At 40.5% G+C, this 15421-nt stretch overlaps 1 protein-coding gene across 2 annotated transcripts in view; it reads left to right on the top strand.

The window, feature by feature from the left end:
* Nucleotides 1-15421, top strand: part of ST8SIA6 (ST8 alpha-N-acetyl-neuraminide alpha-2,8-sialyltransferase 6) — a 124793-nt gene that overhangs the window by 40382 nt on the left and 68990 nt on the right. The window contains exon 3 of one of the 2 annotated variants that reach the window (XM_084871332.1): nucleotides 4358-4444. The exons of the other annotated variant lie outside the window; for it this stretch is intronic. Within the exon in view, the coding sequence (XP_084727458.1) occupies nucleotides 4358-4444 (87 nt within the window). The remainder of the gene's footprint in view (nucleotides 1-4357; nucleotides 4445-15421) is intronic. 2 annotated transcript variants of the gene reach the window in all.

Here is a 15421-nt window from a genome sequence, read left to right as displayed (position 1 = left end):
AGGTTGTGGAGAAAAGGGAGCCCTCATTCACTGCTGGTGGGAATGTAGACTGGTACCACCACTATGGAAAGCAGTTTGGCATTCCTCGAAACATTAACAATAGGGCTACCATAGGATTCTAGGAGGGTTTTAATGACAATAGGTGAAAAGGAAGAAAACTGTGAAGATTCTTTGAATGAAAGGGGACAGGAGAGAAAGAGAAAAAAGAGAGAAATTCAATGGACTTCCTTTTCTGTTCCTTTCGCTGGGACATGACTGTCCATGGGTGGGAGCAGGTGCTGAGCCCTGTGGGAATAATGACCCAAGTGATTTGAGGAAATAATACAATGACGTGTTTAGGAGAATAAGAGCACAGCATTTATTCATTGACTTCTGTATGCCAGGTGTTTTAATTTTATAATTATTTTTAAAAATATATTTTATTGATTTTTTTTTATAGAGAGGAAGGGAGAGGGATAGAGAATTAGAAACATCCATGAAAGAGAAACATTGATCAGCTGCCTCCTGCACACCCCCTACTGGGGATGTGCCTGCAACCAAGGTACATGCCCTTGACCAGAATCGATCCTGGGACCCTTTAGTCCACAGACCAACACTTTCCACTGAGCCAAACTGGTTAGGGAGCCAGGTGTTTTTAAACACATCCTGTATAAACCTTAGTCTCAGTCCATTTGGGTCTCTATAACAGAATACTATAGAAAGGGTGGTTTATAAAAAGCATATATTTATTTCTCACACTTCTGAAGGCTGAGAAATTTAAGATCCTGACACCTGCAGATCTGGGATCTTGTGGTGAAATTCTCATTCCTCATACATGGCCATCTTTTCACTGTCACCTCATAGGCAGGAGGGGGCAAGGACTCTCTCAGGCCAGTTTTCTGAGGGCACTAATCCCATTCAAGAGGGCTCCCCTTTCATGAGCATTATCACCTCCCAGAGCTCCATCTCTGAATTCCATAATCTTGGGAAATTTCAACAAGTGAATTTAGGGAGACAAACATTCCATCCATTGCACACCTATAACTACTTTATTGAGTAAATATTTTAAAAAGGAAACCCTTAGGTTCAAAGACCACAGTCAATGAGGGGAGCCCAGGTTCAAAAGCTGGTCCTAGTGACCCTTAAGATGCTGTTTCTTTTTCCTCTGATTTTATTCTCTCACTAGAGGCCTAGTGCATGAAATTCGTGCATGGGGCGGGAAGGTGTGTGTGTGTGTGTGTGTGTCCCTCAGCCCAACTGGCACCTTCTCCAATCTGGGATCCCTCTCACAATCCAGGATTGCTGGGTCCCAACTACTCACCTGCCTGATTGCCCCTAACTGCTTCTTCCTGCCAGCCTGATCACCCCTAACCACTCTCCTGCCAGTCTGATCGATGCCTAACTGCTCCCCTGTCAGCCCAGTTGCCCCTAACTGCCCTCCCCTGCTGGCCTGGTTGCCCCAAACTGCCCTCCCTGCTGGTCCGGTCACTGTTAACTCCCTCCCTTACCAGCCTGATCACCCCTTACTGCCTTCCTTTGCAGGCCTGATTCCTCCCAACTGCCCTCCCTGCAGGCTGGTCCCCCACAACTGCCCTCCCCTGCAGGCCTGATCCCCCCCAACTGCCCTCTCCTGCTGTCCATCTCGTGTCCACATGGGGGCAGCCATTTTTGACCACATGGGGCAGCCCATGTGTTGGAATGACAATTTGCATATTACCTCTTTATTATATAGGATAATTATATAGGATTGCTACTTTATGCCTGACACTTCACTTGCCTTCCATTCGTCGTGTGTGATTTAGTTGGGCAAAACTGTTTTGGCTTTTTATTAACAAAGATACTCTCCAATTTAAGGAAAGTTTTATGACAGTAAATCCTATGGGTGCTTGCTTGTTGCAGTTTTACAATTCAATATTGCAAAGCCATCATAATTCAAAGCACTGCTGGCTTGGTAATTCACTTCATTAATGGTGCTGCCCGAATAAAATACACAGCCAATTAAAAATAAACAAATGCTTGGAAAGTATGATTACACATTCAGGAAACACAGAAGGTGAGGCATGTAGACAGAAGGAGGGAGATGAAGGAAGGCAGTGGGGGAGGGGAGAAAAATCATATCAGGATAAAGAAGGGATTTTATGTGCCCATATGTACACTTTGCACAGTGTTTTGAAAAGGCATTTCTGAGAAATATTGGAGAATTAATTATGGAACTTTCTTGTTTATATCTCTGCCTGTACACCTCCTGCTCCCTCACCTCCCATATCCAATTTATTTTGAAGTCCTGTCAGTTTTATCTCCAGGATAGATCTTACATCTGGTAGCTGCTCTCAGGCTGCTGGGCAGGCTGGTGCCAAGGGCCACGTCTTTTTCTGGGCACTCAGGACAGGCGCTCTTTTCTGATTCCCACGTTGCGATCAGGCTGGGGGAGTGACTAGTTCTGGCCAGGGTAGACCATTCAGACCCAGGGTAAGGCCGCATCCGGCATCTTCTGTTGCAGCAGTGGTGGAAGCAGGCTGCTGAAATGAAGGTGCCCAGCTGCCCTGGACAGCCGCCCAGTCACGCAGTGGGTATTTCATGAGCAAGTAACAAAGTTGTTTTGTCATGTAAAACAACTATGAGTTGGGTGTTTTTTATGACATCAGAGTCTCAGTGGCCATCATCTCTCTCCTAGAACCCTCCTACCTTTATCCCATTTTCTGTATCTTACTTCCTCTCATTTCATTTTCTCTATAGTGAGCCTCTTAAAACATATGTTGGGTCAGATCCCTCTCCTGCCCCAAACCTTGCATTGCTCCTTATGCAGATAAATGCACAACGGGGTTCACCAGGCCTGTGTGCTCCGGCCCCTACTTACTCCCAACACCCGTTAGCCTTTAGCCTTTAGCTGCCTTCTTCCAATTCCTCAAACAGTTTGGGTTACTCCCCATTCTGGGGCCTCTGCACAGGCTTTTGCCTCAGCCTGAATGTCTCCCTCCCCGTCCCCCAAACACACACTCAGCCCAAAGTTCACCTAGTTCATTTGCATTATTCTTGAGATCATCACCTAAAGAATACCATCTCAGGGGCCCCTCAGTATGCAGGGGTCTCCCTCTTAATCTCCTCCAAGGCACCCACTGCTGTTTTAATTATCCTAATCACAGCTCATAATTCTATACTATATTCACTTTTGTGTTTTTTTTTTTATTTGTTTTTGTTTGAAGAATCTTTCTCCCTAACCAGAATGCAAGCCCCACTTAGGGAAAGAGTCCATGATTGCTTTATCCACCATCACATCCTAAGCATCCTGTGCCTGGCCCCCAGCCCATATTAAGTTGTCTTCAGCAAATACCTTCAGGATGGTCAAATAAATGGGTTAACAGTAGTCAGAGTTGTATGAACAATTTGAAGGCTTAGGAAAATGATATGTTACACGGTTTTGAATATTTACTATTTAGGCATGGTGTCAAGTGCTTTAGATCCACTTCTATTATATGTTATTGTACATATGATGACAATAACACTACGAGGGAAGGACCAGAGATGTGGAAATTGATGCCTGGAGTGGTTCAGTAGCACATACATGTCCACGAGTCTCATAGGTAACCTGACTCCATAACCCCTTGCTCTTTACTGTAGTTAGTCCTTTTGGAGGATATTTCCCCATTGATTTTAGATAGAGTGGAAGGGAGGGAAGGAGAGAAACATCGATGTGAGAGAGATACATTGATTGATTGATCGACTGCCTCCCACACATGCCCGACTGGGGTCAGATTGAACCTGCAACCCAGGTATGTGTACTTGACTGGAAATCAAACCTGAGACCCTCCAGTGCTCTGGCTGATGCTCTAACTCCTGAGAAACTCTGGCCAGGGCCTTACTTTTTGATTTGGTTTTGTTCCAGCTCCAGTTTTTCAAGTTCATACAGCAATAGCTATTAAGAGGTTGCTATTGCAAAAGGCCCTATTTCATGGCTACTATAATCATCAAAGGCCAGATTCACTTTGTATCTTTCTGGAGAGAACTGTTGATCTCCTTTGTCTGCATGCCTCCTACCAGTGACATCTTTTAAAAATAAAGTCTGCTCACACACACAATGGTTAAACGATTCAATAACACGTTCATTGCACACAATAACCTTAAAATAGGAAAACATGAAAATGTAACATTTTCCAAAGGAGTTCTTTTCTTTTTGACATTATAGTGTGAGATTTTTTTTTTTTTAGACCCAACAGAAGTGAAAATATCAATTTCCTTTTCCACCGAGAAATCTAATAATGGAATACACACCAGACTTCATTTGAGCACAGTTTAGCAATTAAATCTGGTTTCTATTAACAGCATCTTGTAAGCTCTCATTTTAAATCAACCTTTCTTTAAAATCTCTTCCATGAAATAGTACCTACCTGAATAAGTTGCTCCAGCAGACGGAGAGGTGCATGAATCTGCAAGATGACTTACAGAAGCTCTCTAACAATAGGAAAAAGTAAGTTTTATACTTTTATATTCTAAACTAGAGGCCCGGTGCACAAAATTTGTGCACAGGTAGCGTCCATAGGCCTGGTCTGCAATCAGGGCCAATTGGGGCCTTCCAGCTGCTGACTTGGGCCTGCAGGACGGGGCGAGGGACCACGGGAAGTTGGCTGGCCACAGGGAGAGACCAGGGTTGGTTGGCCAGCCATAGGAGGTTGGCTGTGGGAGCACACTGACCACTAGGGGGCAGCTCCTGCATTGAGCATCTGCCCCCTGATGGTCAGTCAGTACATGTCATAGTAACGGGGCCTTCCAGTCATTCTGGTGTTCCTGTCATATATATATATAATATAAACATAGTGTTTGTGGGAGGAAGGAGTTAAAAAGGCTGCCTGAAATCCATTCACTCCCTTCTCTGGGGGTGTGGGAGATTGTGTGAAGAGAAACCAAAGTAGGCAACCTGGTCTGAGTTATGGGCTAATGATAGCTGCTGGGACAAAGAGTCCTTATTGGTTGAGAGCCCTTAACAGGCTGTTCCCTGCCTTAGGGATTATTTACAGTGAATGGGACCCAGGATTTCTGAGGCAGGTCTCCCTGGAGAGCGGCTCCTAGGCCATCCAAGTCTCTGGGTAAAAGGGGGACGTGCCGTAGTTTAAATATTCCTGCTGTGCCAGGGACCCCACGGACCTCACTTTGAGACCTCGCCTGCTGTTCTAAGCCACAGGCATGTCCAGTGCAGGAAGACAGGGCCAGGGAGCATCCTCGCTGTCCCAGGCTCCTCTCTGCTTTGTCTGAGACTCTCCACTGCCTGGATCCTTCAAATCAGTAGGAAAGCCTGATACTGGGCGAGATCTCTGATTTTGATTAGTCTGGTTGGACAATTAGTCTGAGTAGCTCAGTTTATCACAAAAGGCTAGCCCTATTCCAATTTTTGTTTCCTGTTCCTTCATTCCTAAGCTGATGGGCCCTAAGCTTCCTGGAGAAGCGGCCTGTGCTGAGGACCATCCATTTGCCACACCTGACCCACTTTTCCCTCTTCACTATGGTTTTGTCTGGGTCATTCTTTGCTCTGGGAGCCCAACCTACAAGGACTTTAATCTATAGGCTCCTTTGTGGCCTGGTTTTCCTTGGATTTGACCCAGAGAGGAGCACTAGAAATTGATTGGAAAAAGGGAATAAGGAAAGAAGCTTTCTTATTGTGGTGTTCCTCCAGGTCAGTTACATCCTTGACTGAAGGAAGCTGTTGCATCCTGAATGAAAGCCTTGACTTTTGTTAGAACCCATCTCCTCCCTTCCTCTGCACTCCCCTCCCTTCTCCCTCCCCTGGATTCTTCTTAGGTATAGGCTATAAATAGTCCCCTGATACTGTACATGGATTTCCCTACATTTTGCCCACGCTTTTAGGGAATACCCCTACTTTAAGCCTTTCTTAAATGACACAATCTGGGCCATCATTCCTGCCAGGACCCTCGCTTACTGCGCAGATGGCAAGAATGAACACTTGCCGATGCATCTCTTCTCAAACAATAAATTCATTGGATTTGGGGTGGACTTACAGTAGCTCATGCATTATATATGGGGATGCACATCTGTTTGGATCATATTGGAGCCATTTGTTTTTATTTACTGAGCTCTTTCTGAAACTTTTCCTGAGAAACTCAAATTTGAAACCTCTTGCAGATAAATGGCATCTCGCCTCATGAAGAGTAGAACTTGGAAAAATTGGTCCTTGCTCTGCCTTCCCCTGTGACAATCCAGTTGTACTCCTTGCCTAACATGTGAATCAGTGTGTGGAAGTGGCCTTTGACTCTTCAACACTCTTTCTGACACGAACTATTTTTGCACCTCAAAGTGACAAAAGTCCTCAATGTAAGGCTGTTCCATAGCTGTTCCTTGGAGCAGAGCACTTGGGTCAGCACGGGGGAAGGGGGGTGGTTGCAGAATTCCTGCATCCAGGAAGGTGTTTTCTAAGGCAGAGAATATTACAGCTCTTTTATGTGCATCCGCAATAATGGTTAACTGTGGGATGCTAATGAAAATGCCTGTGCAGATGCTCTTATGCCTGCTCTCTCGATTTTTTTCTGTTATTTTGTGTTTGGTACTAAGACCTTTCCTGGGGTATTCTTCAGGGGGTATTCTTGCGGCTTTCCAGTACACACACAGTTTTCAGCTGCTCATGTAATTAGCCTGCACTGGTATTCTGTTCAGCAAAGGTCCAGAGAGAGCAGGCACGGATTGCCCATTGTGGTGGATGTTATTTTGCACACAGGAGACTAATTTTTTCAGTCCTATTGTCATTATCAGGAATTGTGCATTCTGTCACCTCTGCTATTGCAGTCTTACAGGAAACAATCAGGAAAGCTATTCAGTGTGTGGTGATAAAAAGTAATTTCATTTTATTAGTAATAATTATTTAGCTCTCTTTTTGTCACGGTCTGCTGAAGTCTGAGACTTTCCACTTTCTTCAGCCAATTTGTCCCCTTCAGAGAGCTGACACAGAACGTAGGGAGACAGTTGTAATGGGAGAGGAACAGTGCTCCCTTTCTCTGCTGGCCTTCACTATATTTTTGAGTCAACAGTTGCCCTTCTGAGGAGTAGGATACTATGTATCACCATTCTTTATTTTCTGTTTAAGGAGACTGTGAACGCCAAAGGGCTTATTTACAATTATTCTATCCATGGTGTCAATCACAGACACAGCATATAGTTGTTGCTCAGTAAATATTTGTTGAATAAACTGATGGATGAATAAATATACTTCTTAAGTCTTCAAAGCATTTTTCTCTACCATCTCTAATTTCTAGCTCTACAAACAGTATCCTGAAATCCATAAACTTCTATTCCTTTTTTGAAACTACTTTGTAACTTCTTTTTCATACTTTGAGTCTTTAGTTTTTCATTGTTTTTCTATCTTATCCTTTCCCCTTGATTGTTTCTCTGAGTTTCTTCAACCCAATATTTTTCACCAGTTATCCCACAGATAAAATATGATATTGTGTTTAAAATGCTAGGAAAGCATCTTAGCACTGCTTATTTTCAACATGGCAAAGATTATTTAGAATTTTTTCTGACTGTATGTTTACCAAAATGATAATTGTCTGAATAACCAACCTTTCCATCTTAGTCCACATTGCTTCCAGTCAATGAACTGATTTTTCTTTTTAAAAATATAATTGTTATTGATTTCAAAGAAGAAGGGAAAAAGTGAGAGAGACAAAGAAAGAGAGAGAGAGAGAGAGAGAGAGAGAGAGAGAGAGAGAGAGAGAGAGAGAAACATCAATGATGAAAGAGAATCATTAGTCAGCTGTCTACTGCATGCCCCTTATTGGGGACAGAGCCCTCAACCCAGGCATGACTTCCTGGTTCATAGGTAGATGCTCAACCACTGAGCCATACTGAGCAGGCCAATGGACTGCTTTTTCTAGGAGCAGGTACTTTTAGGGGTTGACCCAGGAAATGAACTAATTTCTCCCCTCCTGGGTTTTTCTTTTCTGTCTGAGCTTTTTTCTTCCTTGTGCTTCTCTTCTATTTTCCCAGATGATCTTAGATCCTGAGAATATTTACAGTTATACTTGTTTGATGTCTGCCATTTGGTCAAGGTAGATGAACTCGACCAAAATCTTCCAAAGCACAATGTTATAACACAAAATTTTATTCCTTCTCATACAACATTCAATATAGATATTCTTTATTGATTAGGCAACTCTCCTAATATTGATTTAGGGATTCTGCTTCATTCCATCTTACATGGTAGCCATCTTCAGCAGATGATCCCAGGCTTGCGGGCGAATATGAAGATGCTATGGAGAAAGCACACACAGCTTGGAGGAGACACACATCACTTCTATTGTTTGAAATTGGCCCACCTAGATGTTTGTGGTCATGTGACTCGTTTTGGCCAATAGAATGTGAGTGGAGTTTGTGTTTGGTTGGCACAGGAAACGTAGTGCCTGGCTGGAAAGCTGCTTAAAGCAACAACTATATACTATGAAAGGAAGCACCAATCAGCAGTGGTGAACCAGATTCATCTGCCTCATACGCAGGGTGTCCAAAAAAATGTAACACATTTTAACAGCTTATAGCTCAATTTTGAAAATGAAATATATATATATATATATATATATATATTAAATGTTTCTATTGATTTGAGAGAGGAAGGGGGAGGGAGAGATAGAAACATCAATATAGAGATAATCATTGATCAGCTGCCTCCTGCGTGTCCCCTACCTGGGGCCTGAGCCTGCAACCTAGGCATGTGCCTTTGACTGGAATTGAACCCAGGACCCTTCAGTACACAGTTCACTGAGCAAAACTGGCTAGGGCTGACATGTATTTTAATAAACATGGCCTTTATAATTATTCAGTTTTTGAGGACACCCTATATTAAATAACTCCACCATTCTCATCATTCTATTGACTCTAGGCCACTAAAGTGTTTCTTAAAGGTGGGAGAAAACTTTTTTTTTTAACAACAACAACCTCATATATTTTTAAAAAATATTTATTGTTGAAAGTATTACAGATGTCCCCTTCGTTCCCACACTGACATCGAATCATTGTACACACGCGACTTCCGGAAAAGTGGAGCTGACATTTCACAGGACAGTCAACCAGAGACAGCTTGTCATGGAGTTAGAGAACTGATTTGAGTTAAAAGGGATTACAGTGAAATGCCATTGGAACTCAACAAATTCCCCCAGGGAGCTATTCGTCGCAAAACCAAGAGGATATAAAAATCAGTAGTACAAATTCTCATAAAACTAGGAAAACCCTCTTGCTTTGTGACTCCTTGAGCTTACATAGAGATTGAGTTTTAGTTTTTCTTCTTTTCTCTAAATTAAAAACAGTTCAGTTTGTTTTTATTTATCCCCTTTCTGACTATTATAGCCAAAGCTTTAAAATAAAGAAAAGAACCTTTTAATGAAATGGAGTTGGACACATGCTAACTCCAAGGTGAATCTTCTAAGTGAACTGCTCCTTTTAAAAGTTTTAAACAGGAAATCTTGTGTTTCAGAGATCCTGAACTTCCTAGGGTAGCCTAATTATCACGAAGGAAGGAAGGAATATCCGTGCCATACAAGAGCTTTCTCCCTTTTGGAAATGTTTCACACACACTCTCTTTCTCTCTCATGCACACACTAATTAAATTGGGAAATTCCCAGGAGCATACAGATAATGTTATTTATTTTGACAAGAATTTGCAGTTTGTTAAAGGAAATATAAAATATGGCATTTATAAACAATCATAATTATAATACATCTCAACAGATGCAGGAAGCAGATTTTTCTTCACGGCTGGAATATGGCCTCATGGGTTCCCCACATCGGTGCCTTGCACACCAGACTGGGTTAGTTCTGTATGGAAAGGGATGATGATAGCTCATGATCAGACCACATTCTTCTTTTGCAACACCAAATGGACAAGGGAGTTACTAAAAATGGAAGGGAAGAGAGAAGCAATTCACACGGTGAACATGACCTGCTTTGTGAATGGCCCTCTCTGGCAAAATTAAATGTAGCAAGAAAAGATGCTGTCTATTTTGCTAGGAAGGAGGGGGGAGTGAAGGATGGAGGAGTAGAGTATGAAATTAGGGGTCACGCCATTTCCTATTTCCTATCCCTCTCCCCAAAACTCCAGAGGTAAAGCTTACACAGAAGTCACCCCCAAGCAGAGAGAAGGACCCTCACTGGAATAATTATTTTTAAGGCAACTGGAATAAATTTCATTGTCCTTTCCCAGAGGAGAGCAATAATTAATTATATAAGGTGGCCACCAAGTCTGGAAACCAAGCAATCCTTAATTAGTGATTTATGGATATTACATTACAATAAGTGACAAAATAGTATTATTTGTATTATTAGACTTTATGACCATCCTATAGGATCTTTGGACTAGAAAAAAAATGAAGATTTTGTTTTCTCCTTGTTGTAAAGCTGTTATCTTTAGTCTAGGCACAGCTTAGTGCAACATGTTTCCACAACCCCCAGGCTCTATTCCCTTTACCAACTATTTACTCACAGGAGAGAAACCCTGTCAACACCAACATTTAGCAGCATTTTCAAAATATGTTTCTTTTTATTTTGAATAAAAAGTAAACTATTCTTTTAGTCCAGTAATTCCACATGGTCTTTTTAGTCAGAGTCGTCAAGAAATAGAGAGGGCCCAAATAAATAAAATCAGAAACAAAAGCATTGAAGTGACAACTGGTACCACAGAATCCAAAATTTTGTATAAAAAAAAAAAACAACACAAAAAACAAACAGACAAACAAAAAACAACACAAAAAACAACTATGAACAGCTATATACCAATAAGCTGGCCAATGTGGATGAAATGGACAAATTCCTAGAAAAGTACAATTTTCTAAAACTGAATCAGGAAACCTGAACAGGCCAATAACAGCTGGTGACATTGAAACAATAATAAAATAACTCCCAGCAAACAAAAGCCCTGGATGGCTTCACAGGGGGAGTTTTACCAATTATTCAAAGAAAAACTAACACCAGTACTCTTAAAACTATTCCAGGAAACTGAAGAGGAATGAACACTTCCAACTTCTTTTTATGAGGCCAGCATTACCCTAATTCTAAAACCAGATAAAGACACAACAAAGAAAGAGAATTAAAGGCCAATATCCCTGATGAACATAGATGCTAAAGTACTCAACAAAATATTAGCAAATTGGATATAGCAATTTATTAAAAAGACCATACACCATAACCAAATGGGATTTATCCCAGGGATGCAAGACTGGTACAATATTTACAAGTTAATAAATGTGATAGATCACATAAACAAATTAAAAGACAAAAATGTGATCACATTAATAAGCACAAAAAAAGCATTTGACAAAATCAAATACCCAAAAACTCTCAGCAAAATGGAACTACAAGGATCATACCTCAATGTAATAAAGGCCACTTATGACAAACTTACAGCCAGCATCATACTTTATGGGCAAAAACTAAAACCATTTCCCCTAGGAATAGGAACACAAGACAGGGATGTCTGCTTTCATCACTCTCATTCATCATAGTATTGAAAATCTTAGCCACGGTTATCAGACAAGAGGAAAATATATAAAAGGCATCCAAATTGGAAAGGAGGAAGTAAAACATCATTATTCACAGATGACATGATACTGTACATAGGAAACCCTAAAGACTCTATCAATAAGCTACTAGGTTTAATAAATAAATTCAGCAATGTAGCAGGATAACAAATTAACTCTAAGAAATTGATGGCATTTTTATACACTAATTGGCCTGGTGCATGAAATATGTGCACTCAGAGAGGGGGGAGGCAGGCAGTCCTTCAACCCAACCTGAGCCCTCTTGCAGTCTGGGAGCCATCAGGGGATGTCCAACTGACGGCTTAGGCCCACTCTCCCTAAGTCAGCAGTTGGACATCCTTAGTGCTGCCATGGAGGTGGGAAAGGATCCACCACTGCCTCTGTGCTCACCAGCCATGAGCCAGGCTTCTGGCTGAGTGGCACTACTCTGTGGGAGCACACTGACCATGTCATAGCGACCACTCGTTCTGCTGTTCAGTCGATTTGCATATTAGCCTTTTATTATATAAGATAATGAACTCTCAGAAAGAGAAACTAAACAAATAATAGTATTCACCATGCAACAAAAATAAATTAAAATACATAGGAATAAACTTAATTAAGGAAGTAAAAGATGTACTTGGAAAAGTATAGGATATTAGAAAAGGGATAGAAGAAGATATAAACCAATTGAAGAATATACCACATTCATGGATTTGTAGAATTAACATCATTACAATTTCCATACTACCGAAAGCAATCTGTAGATTCAATGCAATCCCTATTAAAATACAAATGGCATATTTCACAGATCTAGGACAAATACTCCAAAAATTTATATGGAACAACAAGAAAAAAAAATTCTGAATAGCTGCTGCAATCTTGGGAAAGAAGAATAAAGTTGGAGGGATTACAATATCAGATTTTAAGTAATACTAGAAATCCAATATAATAAAAACAGCCTGGTACTGGCGCAAGAACAAGCATATAGATCAATGGAACAGAACAGAGACCCCATAAAATGGCTCAAGCCTTTATGCTCAATTAATATTTTATGAAGGAGGCAAGAGCATACAATAGAGTCAAGATTGTCTTCAATAAATGGTATTGGTAAAATTGGACAGATACATTAAGAAATATGAAAGTAGACTACCAACTTACACCATATACAAAAATAAACTCAAAATGTATAAAATACTTAAATGGAAGTCATGAAACTCTAAAAACCCTAGAGAAAATATAGTCAGCAAAATCTCAGACATCTCTTGGTAGCATTATATGTTTGCCAATACATTTACCAGAACAAAGGAAACAAAAGAAAAAATAAACAAATGATATTACTTCAAGATAAAAATATTCTGCATAGCAAACAAAACAATCAACAAAATAAAACAGGAGCCCACTGTATGGAAGAACATATTTTCCAATAATACATCTGATAAAGTGTAATACCTAAAATATATAAGAAATGATACAACTTAACAAAAAGGAAAATAAAGAACCTAATTTAAAAGTAATCAAAGGACCTAAATAGACACTTCTTCAAAGAGGACATACAGATAGATGTCAAAGAGGCATGAAAAAATGCTCAAAGTCACTAATCATCAGAGATGCAAATTAAAACAACGAGATATCACCTTACTCCTGTCAGAATGGATACCATCCAGAAATCAACTAATGACAAGTGCTGGTGAGGATGTGGAGAAAAGGGAACCCTAGTACACTGCTGGTGGGAATGAAGACTGGTGCAGCCATTATGAAAACAGTGCATAGTTTCCTCAAAAAATTAAAAATAAAACTGCCTTTTGATCCAGTGCTCCCACTTCTAGGAATATATCCCAATAATACCAAAACACCAGTCAGAAATAATGAATGCACTCCTATGTTCATAGCTCTGGAATTTACAATAGCTAATATCTGAAAACAGCCCAAGTGCCCATCAGTAGATGAGTGGATAAAAAAGCTGTGGTACATTACACCATAAAAACTATGCAGCAGTAAAAGAAAAGAGGAATCTTTTACCCTTTGAGACAGCATGGAGGGACCTGTAGAATATTATGCTAAGCAAAATAATCCAATCAGAAAATGACTAGTATCACATGATCTCACTCAAATGTGGAATCTAATAAACAAAATAAACTGATGAACAAAAATAGATCCAGAGACATGGAAGCATGGAACAGACCATGGAATCTCAGAGAGAATGTGGGGAAGGATGGGTTTGTGGTAGGAGATCAACCAAAGAACTTATATGTGTACTAGAAGCCCAATAAGCAAGATTGCATGGCCCCACCCACCCACATGGCCTCACTCTGCTTGTAGTCCCTCCCACCTATGCTGGTCTTTGTTCATTATGGTGCTAGGGCCACAGGCTTTTTATATAGATATGCATAATCCATGGACACAGACAATAAAGTGGTGAAGGCCTGGGGGAGGGGAGAAGAGGACATATGTAATACTTTCAACAATAAATACTTAAAAAAAAAAAAAAGAAAGAAAGAAGACGTTAACATAAAACAGCCATTCATTCCCACATGCTATATTCATACTATCTCAGGAAATTTCCCTTGGTAACCAAAGCAGGGGCTGTGTTTGCTGATATAAAATTTTAAGTTGGGAAAGATGAGCTATTATCAAGGCTATGATAGACATCTCTGAAGCTTTTTTTGCATTCTATGCTAAATAAAAATCTATTAAAAACTGGTTTAACCATCACTCTGTACCTCAAAATACACAAGAATCAAACAACCATACAATTTAAGAACTTGAATGAATAGTCTATTAAATTATTCTAATTTATTTTTTGTGTGTGTGTAGTTGTTGATGTATAATCCTAATATGAATTTCTTAATATTTGATTAGAGTTGCTTATTATTATTATTTTTTACTATGTTGCATGATTGAGATAGTTTTATATTATAACTCTTAATCAGTGGAAATAAAACTTCATTTTCCCTCAGGAAAATTAATACACTGACTTTCTAGTTGAACTGCAATGTCAATTATGTATCCACATCATAAGGCTTCCTCATGCTTGTTCAAATAACTAGTCACTTAAAAGAAACCTTTAATAGGAAGAGAATGACAGTAAAAATAATCACACATTTAAGGTCGTTGGGAAATGATTGGAATTATTTGCAATTTTACAAGTGGTACAGAGAAAGAAAGCAAATTTTACTTTTGTTCCATATTTTCAAATAGCATAGCAGATAATGTTAAAGGTATAGTTTATTTACTACTGTGGTAGCCAAACTTTAAAGATAGCACCCAGTGATCCTCTTCTGTTATTCACATGCTTTCCCCTACCTCACTGAAGGGCTATACTGTGTAACCAATCTATCAAATCATAGGATAATATACAAATTGGTCAGGATGCCATCATGTAATGACTGATCAGCAGGCTCATGTTCCCGACCCTGTCAATGGGCCCGGGGATGTTAGGCTTGTATTCCTGCCCCCTGTACCTGCCTGGGAACTTGAGGCTCACGTCCCCACCCCCTGTACCTTTTTGAGACAATCCATCGAGGAGCCCTGGATAGGTGGGCGGAGACTACCTCTTTGGGGTGATGGATCGCAGGGCTCTCGGACTGTAACAGGGCACAGGCTAGGCTGAGGGATCCCACCCTCACTCTGGGTGCACGAATTTCATGTACTAGGCCACTAGTGTGAAATAATGATGTATGACAATTAAGATTAGGTTACTTATAAAAGAGAATTTGCTTGCCATGTCATGGATTGCTTGCTCTGAGAGAAGCCAGTTTTCATGTTATGAGGACATGGAGAGGTCCACATGGCAAAGATCTAAGGTCTCTAGCTTGTCAGCCATGTGTGCAAATCTCCTTGGAAGAAGATCCTTTAGCCCTGACCAACATCTCCACTTTGCATCCTAATGAAAGCTGCAGGGCCAGAACCACAGTTAAGCTGCTTGTGAATTCCTG

Source organism: Pipistrellus hanaki (genome assembly GCF_964339955.1).
Source record: "Pipistrellus hanaki genome assembly, chromosome: 1".
Taxonomy (NCBI): Eukaryota; Metazoa; Chordata; class Mammalia; order Chiroptera; family Vespertilionidae; genus Pipistrellus; species Pipistrellus hanaki.
This window is presented reverse-complemented; position numbering and strand designations above follow the sequence as displayed.